This window comes from Loxodonta africana, chromosome 1, assembly GCF_030014295.1.
Source record: "Loxodonta africana isolate mLoxAfr1 chromosome 1, mLoxAfr1.hap2, whole genome shotgun sequence".
NCBI classification, from domain to species: Eukaryota; Metazoa; Chordata; class Mammalia; order Proboscidea; family Elephantidae; genus Loxodonta; species Loxodonta africana.
In genome coordinates, this window is record NC_087342.1 from 145,426,420 (window position 1) to 145,444,858 (window position 18,439).

General features: G+C 36.4%; 1 protein-coding gene across 25 annotated transcripts in view; it reads right to left on the minus strand.

The window, feature by feature from the left end:
* Positions 1-4,175: 4,175 nt before the first annotated feature.
* The window catches only part of SNAP91 (synaptosome associated protein 91), a 164,745-nt gene continuing 150,481 nt past the window's right edge, over positions 4,176-18,439 (minus strand). For all 25 annotated transcript variants that reach the window (XM_064288659.1, XM_064288652.1, XM_064288632.1 and 22 more), the window contains 5 exons: positions 16,951-16,981; positions 16,034-16,145; positions 8,530-8,613; positions 7,574-7,678; positions 4,176-4,268 (listed from right to left, as the gene is read on the minus strand). In XM_064288659.1, the coding sequence (XP_064144729.1) occupies positions 4,176-4,268; positions 7,574-7,678; positions 8,530-8,613; positions 16,034-16,145; positions 16,951-16,981 (425 nt within the window). The remainder of the gene's footprint in view (positions 4,269-7,573; positions 7,679-8,529; positions 8,614-16,033; positions 16,146-16,950; positions 16,982-18,439) is intronic.

Sequence of the window (18,439 nt, forward strand, 5' to 3'; positions counted from 1 at the left end):
GAAGAGAGAAAGATCATGTTTGCATTTTCTTTGTTCAAGGTGTTTATTGCATCTCAGAGGGCGTACATGCACTGGGTTTTTAAACTGAATTACAAAGAAAAGCCATTTTGAAATTGGTTTTAGGTAATTTTCCCCCATTACAATGTATGTTATCCCCACAGTAAATTCAGATACAACCACTTTTTAAATGGTACGATACATCTATTAAATAATTTGAAAAATAGGCAAACACCTTTCCAACCCAATATGCTTTTACGAAGAGCTGCCAAGCCGCTAGCAACACTGATCAACAGTGACCTCATTTATGCATCAAAATCTTAAGCCAAGCCATCAGCACAGACAGTATGACAACAAATTAAAAATTAAAGAATACAGTATGTACAGTAAAGGATACAGTTCTCTGAACTAGTTTAAATCCTAACCACAATGGTACAACAAAACCTACTTTGAGCTCAGTTGAGGAATGGAAGAACACTAGTCTACAGAACACACAAGAAATACTAAAGCAACAGATGTACATAAAATCTACAGTAAAATAAAAATATTTGCAATATTTTTTAAATTACAGATGTACCTCAGGGTGCCTTCATAATCACTTGAAGTAGCACATTTCTAATTGCTTTTTCACTGACATGATAGACATGGACCCTTTACTTTTCAGTGCATTTAATCAAGAATGAATAAATAGGTCAATTTAGATGTAAAATATGTCAAATAAAATTAAAATATATATCTTAATACAGTACTGATAAACATGGAATCCTTCCCATATGATTTTTCATTCTTGATAAGGTAGCTTCAAGGAGAAGTATTTATTATGGACGTTAACCTTCATATTTTTTAAAATAAAATTTCTTAACATATACAGTGCCACAAAAATAAACATTTCTCACAACAGTTGAAGTTCCTGTGATTGGAAAATTGTACTCCACACCGAAAAAAGTTTTGTATATTTAAGAGTTTTTTTTCCCTTACTATTTAATATTATCACACTATGCTTGTAACAGAGATACAGAAGAAAAAGAGAACTTATGGCGAGAGTTTAGGTTTTGTCCAAAAGTTATATATACATTGAAACCTTCAAAAAAAAAAAAAAAAAAAAACGCAGACACATCTTTCCAAATGGCTCACCACAAAACAGCTGCATCATCCGCCCATGGGTGAGGTCCAGAAAAAGCACTAAAGGCATCAGAAACATCCACTCATTGTTCACATCGTACAACACACAAATAACCCAAATACACTACAATTTTGAGAGTAGGGATAACAGCTAAGGTAGTACACATTCCTAATGTTCACTTTCACAGCTGTGCTACACATTTTGGAAGAGAAGGTATGAGTAAGCATTGGGTTTGGTACTGGTGGCTCACTTTGAAACTCTGAGCATCAATCCTATTTGAAGTCTCCAAACTCATTTTTTTTCCTATTCAGTCACAAAAATTGCAGCTGTAAAGACAAAAAGCACTTGAATTAGAAAACAGAATATTACATACTCCACAAATATCTCACCTCCCTTGCAATTTTACTTCACAATTATTATGAAAAAAAAAACCTTAACACAAAAGGTTTCTGTATTAACAAACTCACATTGATATACTTTTCCCTATTCTTTAGAACAAGTTTAAAATTTGAGCCAGGGGAATTAAAAAAAAAAAAAAAAAAAACTTTTAATGTACAGTTTCATTGGAGATGAGAATTTTATCAGCAAAATTTTGAAATTTGGGTCATTGTTAGAAATCTTAGTAGTAAGATATTCAGTACTTAGAAGATTTAACCTTTAAAAAAGGGTAGTGAATTAAAAGGAAGGAGTGGTGACATCCATTATTTTTAGCTTCTGTTCTGTTTTGTTGTTCTAAGAGTCACTTCCTCAACAGGTGGATAAGTGACAGACTAGAAGAGGAGTGAGCTATCCCTGCTGTCTCAATGCCTCCTTCATTCATGCCACTCCCTACTTTTCTTCCTGGCTTAATCATCTTTCACTAGTCATCTTGGCTGGGGAACCTTTTCTGGGGTCTCAAGGCTGAGGTAGGTAGGCACCCCTTCTCTGAGATCATCAAATAGTCTGCATCTGTCTCCTTCTTGACTGAATCTCTGAGGGCAGGGACTGTGTAGAGCAAAGTTCCTGGCATATGATGAGGGTGATATTTACTGAATAAGGCTTCTCTATACAGTTTCCTTAGCCACACCTGAATTTTTTTTTTTATAACTTTTATTGTGCTCTAAGTGAAAGTTTACAAATCAAGTAGTTTCTCACACAAAAACCCATATACACCTTGCTACACACTCCCAATTACTCTCTCCCTCCACTCTCTCTTTTTGTGTCCATTTTGCCAGCTTCTAACCCCCTCCACCCACTCATCTCCCCTCCAGGCAGGAAATGCCAACATAGTCTCAAGTGTCCACCTGATCCAAGAAGCTCATTCCTCACCAGCATCCCTCTCCAACCCATTGTCCAGTCCATGTCTGAAGACTTGGCTTTGGGAATGGTTCCTGTCCTGGGCCAACAGAAGGTCTGGGGGCCATGACCACCGGGGTCCTTCTAGTCTTAGACCATTAAGTCTGGTCTTATGAGAATCTGGGGTCTGCATCCCACTGCTCTCCTGCTCCCTCAGGGGTTCTCTGTTGTGTTCCCTGTCAGGGGAGTCATCAGTTGTAGCCGGGCACCATCTAGTTCTTCTGGTCTCAGGATGATGTAGTCTCTGGTTCTTGTGGCCCTTACTGTCTTTTGGGCTCACAATCGCCTTGTGTCCTTGGTGTTCTTCATTCTCCTTTGATCCAGGTGAGCTGAGGCCAATTGATGCATCTTAGATGGCTGCTTACTAGTGTTTAAGACCCCAGATGCCACTCTTCAAAGTGGGATGCAGAATGTTTTCTTAATAGATTTTATTATGCCAATTGACTTAGATGTCCCCTGAAACCATGGTCCCCAGCTCCCTGACCCTGCTACACCAGCCTTCGAAGCATTCAGTTTATTCAGGAAACTTCTTTGCTTTTGGTTTAGTCCAATTGTGCTGACCTCCCCTGTATTGGCCACACCTGAAATTTTAACTGCTGTGTTTTACTTATGCCCTCATCAGTCCAGTCCAATCCAAAGTGGAATAGAAATATTGGACACAGGGAGAAATTACTTAGCTGAGACGTCAAGGTGTTAAGGTGATAAATTACTATTCTTGTGTAAGAAAAATATCATAACGTGGGAATTCACAGAAATTTTAGTAGGTACTGGAGAAAGTTTTTAATAAAGGCAGGCAGTAGATGTATAATAAAAACAACACTGGACAGTGGTCCAAAAGCTTGGGACACTCTTCCTGCTCTTTCACTTACTGGCTGCGTGACCTTGGTCAAGGTACTTTAATGCTTAAGGATCAGTTTCTTTATCTGTGAAATGGAGACAAAAAGTATCTGGCCAGTATATCTCATGGGGTCTGATCTCCCACTGAGAAGATCAAATGAGTTAATTACTGGGAAGTGGATATGAAAAGGACTGTGCAAATGAAAGGCAGTATTATTACTGTTCATGCACAGTAATTACTTGTTAAGCATCTACCCATCACGCTAGGTGTTGAGGTTAATAGTAAACATTTTTCATTCATCAGTTTCCTTCTCTAAGTTCACCATTGATCACTTCATAAATATTAGAAATTTAAAACTAGAGCATTAGAAAATTAAAACTAGACTATTAGAAATTTAAAATTCAGCCTGAATGCAGAAACACAAAGGTCAATAATCTAAGCTTTACTTTATGAGGCAAAATAAGGATAAACAAAATAAAAATGCAGTTATGTAGCAAGTGTATTATTAGAAAATTTCTAAATGCAATATTATAAATGCTAACTTTTTGTACATACCAGCCATCATGTAATACAGTGATCATTTTCTAATTTGCCCAAGCAACATGGCAACTTTCTGCTTTACCCATATAATCTATGTGCTTTACCAGCATAAGGACAATTTGGAAGTTTCTCTCCCTCTTAGTTTTATAAATTCATTCATAAAGATAGCATTTAACACTGATTTAAAAAATTCAACATTATTCAAGGCATCTACTTACAGCACATAAATAAACATATTATACCTGAAATAGCTAAGTATTATAAGAAAAAAAAAATTTTTTTTTATACAGCTGATTATTACAAGCCCAGAGGAAAAGTTCAATATTAGATACCTTAAACTGTTTACAAGAAATCCTTGATGTTAAGATCCGCTAATGGGTCCTTTGCTGGAGGTTTCTTGGGACTCTGAGTGGCAGGTGTAGGGCTTGGAGAAAGCTAACGGGGGAAATGCCAGCACAAGATAGTGGAAATAGAAAGCAAACAGAGATATACAAGCATTAGGCAGAACACATACCACAGAAAACAAACATGCAGAAGATTAGGTTGCTAAAGGTTTATAAAATCTACTTTGTTCTACTTAGTCATAGTGTTGTATTTAATTTTGGACTGGTAAAATACAGATCAATGATGTCTGACTTTCTTGAAAATGCTTTGAGATCAGATTTAGCTTAAGAAAAATCTGGAGACTCTGGTAGAACAACATGGATGTTAGGGAAGACGTGGAAAACTAGTCACGTAAACATATTATGACTACATAGTAAAAAACAATTTCTCTATATGAAAGCATTTTTACTTTGAGTTATTAGTATCACTAAAAAAGGAATTTAAATGGCTTTTCTTATAGTGGGAATAGGTTTGAAGGAAAAATGGAAAGGAGAAAGTTTGCAAAAAGCTACTTGAGAAATCACTTAAAATGATTAGTTAAATACACTAGAATTTCATACAAATTATTTCAAGTGAAAACCAGTCAAGTTTTGGGGAAATGTTTCTTTGAGCTGAGCAAACAGTCTCCTAGTCATGAATGTGACTGAATTCCAAATCACCTGTTCAGCTCAAAGAGAAGGCTAAGTCTGGTTATCAAATACTATAGCTAAGAATTGTACTGAATTTGCAGCAAAAGTAACAAAGAATTACCTTACCTTGTGCTGTTTAACCAATACCTGGGGTACTAGGCCTTAAAAATTTCATGTAATCTATATAGAGTTGACAGGTGGCAACAGCCTTTGAGTGTAATACATTTCTTATGTTTATAATACAACAAAAATCTCAAAATCTGGATGTGTTGGGCAGGGATGTATGTTTTTATTGGTCACTAAGCAGAGGTTCAGAAGTGAGGGTTTTTATATGTGTTCCTAAACCCAGAATCCATTAATTGATATGCATTACCTACCACCCAAATTTCCATTTCAAAAACTGAAATAATACTTCGTAGAAATCTCAGGAAAAAATAAAGGTAAGGTTTGAAGTTGCCTGGAAGGTAAGAAACTCAAGGAATTGATCCAAAGTAATAATTAGATGAGATGACAGTATCAAACAAAGAATACCAAACCAAACAAAGAATGATTGGACAGTTCAGTCATCAGTAATTCAAAACTGTTTTGTTATCTGAAACTGCAAACTCATGTTTACAGTATAATTATCTATGCTTTTCTGAAATAGGAAATACAATCTAAAAATTGTGTAAATATGGCATACCATTCCCCAACTTACTATAAATTCAATTACTGATTAAAACATTGTTTTTAACGTATCTAGTTTTCATTTTCATTCTTCAAATTAAATAAATAAGCTGGTGTTATCTAGCACTGGATTACACCTAAACATAAAGAAAACAAAAATTCTCACAACAGGACCAATAAGCAACATCATGATAAATGGAGAAAATATTGAAGTTGTGAAGGATTTCATTTTACTTGGATTCACAATCCATGACCATGGAAGCAGCAGTCGCGAAGTCAAACGATGTATTGCACTGAGCAAATCTACAGCAAAAGACCTCTTTAAAGTGTTAGAAAGCAAATATGTCACCTTGAGGACTAAGGTGTGCCTGACCTAGGCCGTGGTATTTTCAGTCAACTCATATGCCTGTGGAAGCTGGACAATAACTAAGGAAGACCAAAGAAGAATTGGCATATTTGAATTATGGTGTTGGTGAAGGATACTGAATATACCATGGACTGCCAGAAGAATGAGCAAATCTGTCTTGGAAGAAGTACAGCCAGAGTGCTCCTTAGAAGAAAAGACAGTGAGACTTTGTCTTGCTTTCTTTGGATGTGTTGTCAAGAGGGATCAGTCCCTGGAGAAGGATATCATGCTTGGTTAAAGTAGAGAGTCAGTGAAAAAGAGCCTCAACAAGATGGATTGACACAGTGGCTACAACAATGGGCTCAAACATAGCAATGGTTGTGCAGATGGTGCAAGATCAGGCAGTGTTTTGTTCTGTTGCGTATGGGGTCACTATGAGTTGGAACTGACTCAATGGCACCTAACAACAACACGACAACATCTAACACAGGTATTGTGTGAGGAAAAACAATTGCTTTAAGTAACAAAATTGTATTGATTTATTTCTAAAGCTTTCAGCATGCAAGATACAATAAAGTTACAAAATCTCAATAGCATTCTTCCATGTTCATAAAAACAGAATTATCCTTTCTTTTTTCAAAAAGGTGGTAAATAGTCATGGATACCATCAAGGAAGCATGCATAATAAATGAGAGCCTTCTCATAGTTTAAATACATCTAGGTTAAACTTAGTCCTAACTATTTCCCCCCATCCCGCAAACTTCCCTCAACTCCCTGAAAAAAATATCTAGACAGGGTCCATTTGTTCAGAGCAGACTAGAAAAGTTCTCATGAAGCTAGTGCATTGGTTATGGCTTGAAGGCTAGGACTTCTCACATTCTGAGTTTATGTCTTTCAACATGTACCATTTTCTCTCCCGGTCATTCTCATGTTTATTGTACAGTAAACATTCTCATGTTTATTGAGGGACTAAAAGTGAAGAAGATGAAAGCAAATTTAGGGGACAGGTAAAGGATAGATTTAGAGATGTACCAAGGAAGCAGAAGGGATTAAAGTATGCTCAGGAAATTCATAGTAGGTATCCTACATATAAGACAATATAAATACCCATTTGGTAAGTAGTATAGGAATGAAGCCATTTACAGATATCATTAAAATATATTTGAGCTCTTTGGTCTGGTTTACTCAATATGATGTTAATAAATTTATAACATGATGTTCCGACTCATCCAAGTCAATGTTCCATGGTAAAAAACCCTTATGTTCCATATACACTTCCACCTTGGCCAGGCAATTTAGAGATGTTAAGAAAGGGTGACTGATTAGTATAACTATCATTATTAGCAGAAAAAAGTTCAATAAAATACACGTATTTTGACATCTTTGTTAATGAATGTAGTACATAATAAACTACAGATCAGAAGTACTCATTTCTCTGGGACAAATGCCCTAGATGTTTTAAATGTCTGGTTGTTCTTGGGTACCACTCTGAATTAAACAGAAGAAAGGAAGGGCCCAAGGATACTGAATTATTTTTACAATTTTTCTCCGCACCTTACACTATTGCTAATCTTGCTTCCACGTCCCCTTTACTTCTGAACCAACGGATATGAAGATTACATGAGGTAAAAGCACTTATAAAACAGTTTGCCACATGACAGTGTTTCACTTATAAATTAGTGTCACTGTTTTGTGGACAACACTGAAAAACTGACCTGTGTGCCAGGTACAGCTGCAGCCCCAAAGGGTGGCCTCATCATGGGCTGTGCAAACATGACTGGCTGCTGAGGCATCATGGGCATGCCCGTCCCAGCAGGAGGCTGAAAAGGAAGAGTAATTCAGGGCATGAGTGGAATTCACTGGGTTTAATATGTTTCTGACAATTATGTAACTCTGAATTATGTGCTGGGAGGCTAGCAGCTGGGAAAGAAGTCACTGATGTGGGGTTTTTGCCTGGCTGGCCACACGCATGCTCATCCCAAATAGACTTTGTTGTTGTTTGCCTTACGTAAGCACTGACTCTTGAAAGAGTTTAAAAAAACTACTTTCTTTATGGAAAATAGCCCTAAAATTTGCTGGTGATAGAAGTGATAATTGAGAGGCCTTAATATAGTGATTAAGGGTTGATTTTGATGATTCAGTAAGATTATACTTAATAAATCTTATTCCAATAATGATATAACAGGGTACTGTACTGTAGAACTTAGTTTGATGACAGAACTTACTTTAAGTATTTTATAACTGACTTTATCACTTCATGTATAGTTTCCTTAAGGTCTAAAGCAGATGATGCAACTTTTAAAGTATTACTTTATTGCATTTTGGAAAGGGTAATATGCTACTTTTTTTTTTTTTAATATGCTACAGCTGTTGTTGTATGCCCTGGAGTCGATTTTGACTCATAATGACCTTATATGACAAAGTAGAACTGCCCCATAGGATTTCCTAGGCTATAATCTTTGCAGGAGCAGATTGCCAGGTCTTTTCTCCCATGGAGCAGCTGGTGGGTTTGATTTGCCAACCTTTCAGTTAGCAGTCAAGCACTTAACCATTGTGTCACCAGGGCTCCTTTATACTACAGCAGTACTTGTTAATTAGGAATTTGGCAAATGCTTGAGAAATGTCAAGATATTTTTGTACATTAAAATTTTTAATACAGGCTGCCCCTCACCATTCCAAATCCTGTTCCAGGTTGTCCAACAGATGGGGCTCCGGCCACAGGAGGAACTGAACTGGTTGGAGGTACAGCTCCTTGCTACCAAAAGAACACATACAAAGCACGTGCACACACAAAACAAGTGAAACCAACATAACTGCTTTTAAATGTCAAAATGTTGTTTTAAAATGCATGTACTTCAAGTATGTCAAGTTGTAAAGAAGTCTCAAATTTCAGTTCTAAATTAAAAAAAATGGCTTTAGCACCATGCCACTGATATAAACAAGGTTACTAAATTGATGGTTGCTGTTGTGGTAATATTTGGGCTCACAGGCTTGCAGCTCACTGACAGCACTGGGCTTCCTCTCTACCTCCTTATACTCACCCCACCGATAATGATTCAAACTTCTCTAAGCTTATGTCTTCCTACCATCATATCCAGGTACTGGGTTAGACATTTGGGGATGATGTTTTCACAAATTTTTTCAAAGCTTGGTTCCCTTTTTTATATTATTCTTTTCCTTGCTTCATGGTGAAGTATGACTATTATACATTTGCATAAGGACCAAAATTAATTCCCAGTGTTAAAAAGTATTTAGAAGGGTGAATGTAATACAGCACGTGCATCACAGCTAAGGTACAGGGCCAAAGGTTTCAGTTATACATCAAAATCCCCTAATATTGCCCTTATATTTAAAATTAACCCATCTGCAATCCTTTAATTTAAATTAACCATTAGAACAAAATCCTAATTAAAAAAGAAAATACAGGAGTAATATCACCTAAAATAGTGGAGTAAGAAATTTCAAAAGTGCACCCATCCATAATAGCAACAGAAAATACTGGTCAAAAATATCAGAATCAACTTTTTTGGGACTATGGAAAACTAACCAAGCGCTCTTAGAACTTGAAGAGTGCTTTTTTGAAAACAAACAAAAACAAAAAAGAACAACTGAATATAGGTAAGAAACAATACAGGCACCAAAAAGCTTAGGGGGAAAGGCTGGGGAATGAGATGCTTTGGGGAACAAGAGCTTTGCAATGCTTGGACATATTCTTGGATCTCTGTAAGGCCACGCACATGTCCAGGGCTGTGTGCATGCTAAGGAAAGATTTGAGAAGAGACCAAGCTATCACCTCTGTGTGATCTCGAGGATGTGTGCAACGGTAAAGATAACTATATAAATGAATGTAAAAGACAGTATTAATGTATTTTTTGCTTGTAACTATTCTTTTTTACTATCTTATTTAAAAGAAAACTGCATAAAGCAGTAATTCTATACACATGTTGATGGGTACACAACGTATAAAGGTGTAATATGTGACAATAAGAGTACGAAGGGAAAGGGGACATAGATGTATAGTAGCAAATTTAAACCAGTATTAAGTCAAACTATATTGTTTGTTAAGATGTTAACTGTAACCCCTAGGGCAACCACTAAGAAAATAACTCAAATATTTATAGTAAAAGAAATAATAAGGTAATTAAAATGATACATTAGGAAATATTTAACACAAAGGAGGCAGTAATTTAAGAACTGAGTGAGGAAAGATATAGGGCGTGCAGAAAACATAGAAAAGATTCCTTATGAGTAAGTACATTAAATATAACTGGACTAAACTCTCAAATTAAAAGGTAGACATTGGCAGAATGGGTACAAAAGAATCACTTTAGACTCAAAGAGAGGCTGAAAGTAAAAGGGTGGAAAAATATATTTCACGCAAACAGTAACCAAAAAGAGAATGGAGTGGCTATACTAATATTAGACCAAATAGACTTTAACATAAAAATTTTATGAGAGAAAAAGGACATTATATAATGACGAAAAGGTCAATCCATTAAGAAGCTGTTTACAACTATAAACATATGCACCTAAGAACAGAGCCCCAAAATACACGATATAAAAACTGACAGAACTGAAAGGAGAAACAGACATTTCAACAACAGTTGGTGACTTAAATCCTCACTTTCAATATGAATAGAGTATAACTAGGCTAAAGATTGACAAGGAAATATAAAACTTGAGCAACATCTAGGATATTATACATGCAAAATGTTAAATGTAATATTCACAGTAACCACTAAAGATTTATCTAAAAAATACAGACAAAAGGAAAGGAGAAGGGACTCAAAATGGCTCACTACAAAAAACCAACATAACACAGAATGTACTATATCCATACAATGCAATATTACTCAGCCATAAAAGAATGAAGTACTGATTCATGCGACATCGATATATATTGAAAACATTATGCTAAATAAAAGACACCAGGCCAAAAGGTCACATATTGTATGACAGATTTATAGTAAATGTCCAGAATAATCAAGTCCATGGAGACAGAGAGCAGACTAGTGGTTGCCTAATCTACAGGGGAAGGAGGGAATTAGGACACACCAGATTTGGAAATGTTCTGGGATTAGATACTCAGGATGGTTACACAACATCACAAATATGCTAAAAAAAAAAAAAACAACACTGAATTGTACACATTAAAATGGGGAATTTACTCTCAACAAATTGTGTATTTTATTTCAATAAAAAAACTAAAAAAAGACTAAGAAAGATTACATTTCAGATTCAGTCTTTACCTACTATTTCAAGCAGTTAGTGGGTAAGCTATTTACCAGAACATGAATTATATCATTAGGATTTAAGGTTATGAGAATAAAAAACTTTCTATTAGTTATTAAGACAAAATAAACTTGCTGAAACTCCTGATCAAATAAATAAGTCAAATAATTTAAAGAGCACCCAGTGTGTTTCATATTTGCTATTCTGCTCAAATGGTAGACTAACTGTAATAACTAACCTCTTGAATATTATTTGGATTCCTGGTGGTGCAGTGGTTAAGAGCTTGGCTGCTAACCAAAAGGTCTGAGGTTTGAATCCACCAGCTGCTCCTTGGAAAGCCTATTATTTATGTTAAAGTTTTTGACATTTTCTTTCTCAATACTCAACTTCATGTTTTATGTATAGGTATATAAAGATAAGCTGTATCTAGGGAGAGAACTGTGGATTCTGTGTGCTTTCCTGGGAAATGTGCCCATTTCTGAATTGTGAGTAACTTCCCAGTTTGTATGAAAGAAACTTAACAGATCTGCTAGGCCTTGGAGACTAGGATTAACTGACCTGGAAACACAGGGCTCCTGATGGCCATGATGATAGAGCCCTGCCAGCAGACATATTTTGAATGTTTTAGTCCTGTTAACGTTTTTGAGATTTAAATTAGATTCTGTGATCTGAAAAGTTTTATAGCTGTACCTCCAAACAGCAATTAAGGGAAATTTGAAACAGGATGGGAAAAAGTAACCTTAGCTCTCATCTATCAAATAAAAACTTAAAAAGGCAGCAAAAGGATCCCCCTACCCCATCCCATCCTCTTCACCTCCATTCAAGAGTTAAAGACCTATAGATTACCAGGAAAATATAGAAACACTACTTTGCTGTTTCTGAAGCACAAGTTTCTGGGGCTCTCTTCTTTTTCCTGAATTTTCCTAGGAAAAGGAAGGTGAATATGTTTTAAGAAACAGGGAGATGGAAGAGACATTTTATGAGATAACTGGGTGTGTGTGTAGGGGGAAGGTCTGAGACAGGCAGAGTGCATCAGCATGATTTTTTAAGTAAAAGCAAACCCTCCCACCCTAACAAATTATTTCTGTTGTTATGATTTTTCTTTTACAGCTGCTGCCTGTCAGTTTGTCCTACTGTGGGGGCTTGCGTGCTGCTGTGATGCTGGAAGCCATGCCACCGGTATTCAAATACCAGCAGGGTCACCCATGGTGGACAGGTTTCAGCAGAGCTTCCAGATTAAGACAGTCTAGAAAGAAAGCCCTGGCAGTCTACTTCTGAAAAGAATTAGCCAGTGAAAACCTTACAAATAGCAGAGGAAACCTGTCTGATATCATGCCAGAAGATGAGCCCCTCAGGTTGGAAGGCACTCAAAAGACGACTGGGGAAGAGCTGCCTTCTCAAAGTAGAGTGGATGTATTCAAGCTTTTGGGACCTTCATTTGCTCATGTGGCACAACTCAAAATGAGGAGAAACAGCTGCAAGCATCCATTAATAATTGAAATGTGGAATGTACGAAGCATGAATATAGAAAAATTGGAAATCATCAAAAATGAATCAGAACACAAAAACACCAATATCCTAGGCATTAGTAAGCTGAAAGGGACTGGTATGAGCCATTCTGAATCAGAAAATCACATGGTCTACTATGCCGAGAATGACAGCTTGCAGAGGAATGGCGTTGCGCTCATCATCAAAAAAAAAAAAAAAATTTCAAGATCTACCCTGAAGTACAATGCTCTCAGTGATAGGATAATATTCATATGCCTACAAGGTAAGACCAGTTAATACAGCTATTACTCAAATTTATGCACCAACCACCAAGGCGAGAGATGAAGTTGAGGATTTTTACCAACTTCTACATTCTAAAATTGATCAAACATGTAGTCAGGATGTATTGATAATTACCAGTGATTGGAATGCAAAAGTTGGAAATGAAGAAGGATCAGCAGTTGGAAAATATGGCATTGATGATAGAAATGATGCTGGAGATCACATGATAGAATTTTGCAAGACCAATGACTTCATTGCAAATACCTCTTTTCAACAACATAAACGGCAACTATACATGTGGACCTCCCCAGATGGAATACACAGAAATCAAATTGACCATATCTGTGGAAAGAAATGAGGGAAAACCTCAATATCATCAGTCAGAACAAGGCCCAGGGGCTGACTACAGAACAGACCATCAACTGCTTTTATGCAAGTTCAAGCTGATGTTGAAGAAAATTAGAACAAGTCCACGATCGCCAAAGTATGAACTTGAGTATATCCCACCTGAATGTAGACACTATCTCAAGAGTAGATTCGATGCATTGAACGCTAATGACTGAAGACCAGATGAGTTGTGGAATAACATCAAGGACATCATACATGAAGAAAGCAAGAGGTCAGTGAAAACACAGGAAAGAAAGAAAAGACCAAAATGGATGTCAGAAGAGACTCTGAAAGTTGCTCTTGAACATTAAGTAGCTACAACAAAAGGAAGAAATGATGAAGTAAAAGAGCTGAACAGAAGAATTCAAAGGTAGCCCTAGAAGACAAAGTAAAGTATTATAATGACATGTGGAAAGACCTGGAGTTAGAAAACTAAAAGGGAAGAACATGCTCGGCATGGCTCAAGCTGAAAGAATGGAAGAAAAAAAATCAGGCCTTGAGTTGCAATACTGAAGATTCTATGGAAGGAAGTATCAAACGGCACAGGAAGCATCAAAAGAAGATGGAAGGAATACACAGTCACTATATCATAAAGGGTGGAAACCCTGGTGGCTTAGTGGTTAAGCACTATGGTTGCTAACCAAAGGGTCGGCAGTTTGAATCCGCCAGGTGCTCCTTGGAAACTCTACCAGATAGTTCTACTCGGTCCTATAGGGTCGCTATAAGTCGGAATTGACTTGACTGCACTGGGTTTGGTTTTTTTGGTTATATCAAAAACAACTGGTTGATATTCAACCATTTCAGGAGGTAGCATATGATCAGGAACCGACAACACTGAAAGAAGAGGTCCAAGCTGCACTGAAGGCACTGGCGAAAAACAAGGCTCCAGATATTGACAAAATACCAATTGAGATGTTTCAACAAACAGAAGCAGTGATGGAAGTGCTCACTGGTTTATGCCAAGAAATTTGGAACACAGCTACCTGGCCAACCAACTGGAAGAGATCCATATTTATGCCTATTCCCAAGAAAGGTGATCCAACTGAACTCGGAAAATTATTAACCAATATCATGAATATCACATGCAAGTAAAATTTTGCTGAAGATCGTTCAAAAAAGGCTGCAGCAGTACATCGACAGGAAGTCGCCAGAAATTCAAGCCAGATTGAGAAGAGGACGTGGAATTGGGGATATCATTGCTGATGTCAGGTGGATCCTGGCTGAAAGCAGAGAATACCAGAAAGATGTTTACCTGTGTTTTATTGGCTATGCAAATGCATTTGAGTCCAACTCAAAGTGACCCCATGTGTTATGGAGTAGAACTGAGATCCATAGGGTTTTCTTGGCTGTCATCTTTATGAATCCTCAGGCCTGTCTTCCGTGGTACAGTTGGGTGGGTTCAAACTGCCAACCTTACAGTTAGTACCTGTGAGCAAATTGTTTGCACCACCCAGGGACCTTTCCTAAGCACAGTTCAGTTTAAAAGAGATTTGTGGTTTTCTAAGTATCCTTTGTAAAAATTAAACAGATGTCTTTATCTTATAGCTAAATACAAAAACTATTCTCTTAAGCACTGTTTTTATGTAATGCAAAGAAAGATTTAAAGGGATAAAGGCCTTGGCATTAACAGGTAACTTTCTCATTGTTATCTGTTAGAAATCACTTAAAATTAAGTTCTCTCCTCAGATGATGAACTCACCCATAACAGAGAATCTTAGTGCGTGGTTTTCCTGTTCTCTCTCTAATACCATGGGGTGAATGGGGAGGGGGACAGAGGAAATGGGTTTCAGGAATTTTTTCCTGTAGAAACTATGGCACAAAGTCTAATTTAATTAATTCTATTAGCACTGTTTAGTAGTAAATTCTGGATTCAAAAGACCCTTTTCAAACTGGTTCAAATGTATTATTTATAAAGCTGTTTAAAAGGAAATACTCTAAATTTCAAAACTCAGATGTCTAAATTAATTGCTGGAACACAATATATTTTAATGGAGTCTTTCTAAAACCTTTATATTCCAATTTATATTAATTTACTTCCATGCATGTTTGTTAGGCTGGGGGTGGTGGGTTATGGCTAGGAGTTAATTCAAGGAAAAGGAAAGGATGGTACTGGGAGAGCTTTCTGGGTGGATAAGATTTAGATAGCTGGAGGTGATGAGCAAAGGGGCATACACACACACACAAAAATGTAAATCCTGCTCCCCTAAAACGTGTGCTTCTTATGCTGGCAGATACCATGGAACAAGAATTAGTCTTTATTTCCAGTGATATATTCTTTCAAAGAGTGGAATGGTGGTCTTAGTGTATTAACAGAAATTTAATAAATAGAAATAAAACTATTTAAACCTTATAGAAAAGATGGTGCTAGTAGTTTCAGTTAAAAAAAATGGTGAGCAAAATTAATAGGGTTTTAAAATGAAAGTTCACTTACACAATAGAATATTGCCTAATCTTTCTGGTAAGATAAAAGTTCTTTTTTTTTACTATTAATATAAACCAGGAAATTCTGGGGAGAAATATGATAAAGTACAGGTAATAATCGATGACATTAAATGCTTTTGAAAAAAATCACTTTAATTAAAAATAAAACATAGGCCATAACCTTTTATTAAGTGTAAAGTGAAAGGAATTTAGATTTTGGTAAGCACTGCATCTTGGTTATATTTCTTCAGTAGGGATGAAAAAGGTTCAACGTCAGCAGCAGTGTTAAGCAAAATGCACCCTGCCCTATATATTTGGAAATCAGCAAAGTGCCCTCACCACACTGGCCTCTGGGGGTTACATACCAATGGAGCACTTGGTGGAACACCTGCTGACCATGTTGCAGGAGCTACTTTCGGCTGCCAGTTGGCTCCGCCAGTCAGTTTTTTCTCTCCGGCATTCCATTGAAGATCTCCCCTAAAATTAGGCATGTAAACAAAGCAAAAGCAAAACAAAAACCACACAAATTAGAAAAGAATGGTGTGTGGCTCCTTAGATTCTTTTACTTTGGAAGAGTTTGTTTGAGTCAAGTGGTAATCAAGAGAACACGTTCAAACTTATAGAGGAATTTTACCATATTGTGCCCGAGAGTTTAAAAGTCTGAAAAAATCATTTAGGGTTTGGACCTCAATGATAACAGGAAGTTTCTATAATCTCTAATAGAAAAATGTGCCAGAAAAGTCAGTGGAATGATCCTATTTCTCACTGGTTATAAAATATTCTAAATAAGTATATCATAAATACTGTACACCTATATTTTATTGAATTTAAGATGCATTGGTAACGGCCCTTTCTTGATCTTAGACAGTTCAACAGAAGATTTTCCACATAAAAGCCATGACTACAACCTGGCTTACAGTGATTATAAGACACCATATATGGTAAAACACATCTCATTTTCAAAGATGTTAAAATATGCATCTAAAAAAGGGTACGCTATGTATCGTTATTAATACCCTTCCTTGAAATTGATACTCCGTGAAAGACTTTTAACCAATGTTACCTAGGAATATTGTAATGGCTTTAGAATTTAAAGCTATAAAAATATTTAAAGCTATAAAAATATTTAAACCATAATTCTCAAAGAGCAAGAGTTTGAGGACTCTAGAAGAATAAATGAACAATGTAAAACAAAACAAAAATCACTTCTGCAATTGCCTAACTTGAGAATGAGTAATTACTCCACTGGGTAATGTTTGACATATAATTTTAAAACACTTACTTTTTCGATGTGGTACCAGAAATTCCAAGATCTGTAAATGGATAAAGGAAAAAATAATTTAAACCTTTATATTCAGCATATCATATAATTTGACATGTAAAAGATCAAAGAATCACAGATCTAGAACAAGCCCTTTTTTTTTTTTGCCTAGAAATGACTGCATTCAGGTATACAAAAAAGAAACAGTATTAGAAAACATACACACAAACATAAACCTTCACTTCACTTCAGAGTTTAGGATCACATTTTAATGTCAACAGTGTGAAGGAAAGAGTTAACAGAGCAGGCTTGGGGCTGGTATCTTAGAAAAGCAAGGCTGGCCCTTGACTAGTATCTAAGAACTTGGCTGGTAAACAAACAGTTCTCTATACTGATATAAAACTTTCCTTAGTGTTAAGAGTAGCTCACACTATACCGGAAAAAGTACAACCAGAATGTTCCTTAGAGGCAAGGATGGCGAGGCTACATCTCACATGCTTTGGACAGGTTGTCAGGAGGGATCAGTCCCTGGAGAAGGATATCATGCTTGGCAAAGTAGAGGGTCAGAGGAAAAGAGGAAGACCCTCAATGAGATGGACTGACACTGTGGCTGCAACAATGGGTTTAAGCATACCAATGATTGTGAGGATGGCACAGGAGAGGGCAATGTTTTGTTCCGTCGCAGTTCTGTTGTACATACAGTCGCTATGAGTCAGAACTGACTCGACGCCACCCAACAACAGCAATACTGCTAATCTATTTTTGTTTGGTTGCTTATGTTTTAAGTTTTATACCTAAAAAACTATTGCCTAATCCAAAGACTTACATGTAGGTCTTCTTTTATGAGTTGTATAGATATATTTCTAACATCTAGGTCTTTGGTACATTTTTAGTTTAATTTTTGTATACGGTGTGAAGTACGGATTCAACTTCATTCTTTTGCATGTGGCTATCCAATTGTCCCAGCACCATTTGTTGAAAAGACTATTCTTTCCCCACTGAACTGTTTTGGCATCCCTGTCAAAAATACTTTGACCATAGACGTATAGGTTTATTTATGGACTCTCAACTCTGTTCCATTTATCTATAGATTAAACTCTCATATATCTATATGAGAGTTTAATCTGTAAAAAGAGGTCGTTTTACTTTTTCTTTTCTAATCTAGATGCCATTTAGTTCGATTCCTTGCGTAATTGTCCCGGCTAGAACCTCCGATACAATGTTCATTAGAAGCAGTAAGAGAGGACATCCTTGTCTTGTACCTTATCTTAGGGAAAAGATTTCAGTCTTTGACCATTAAGTATGATGTTTGCTGTAGGTTCTTTGTAGATGCCTTTCATATGTTGATGAAGTTCCCTTCTATTCATAGTTTGCTGACTGCTTGTATGATTAAAGGGTGTTGGATTTTGTCAAATACTTTTCTCTATTGCAATGATCATGTAGTTTTTTTTGTGCTTAAAAATATATATAACAAAACATTTGCCAATTCAACGACAATGTTTACGTGTAC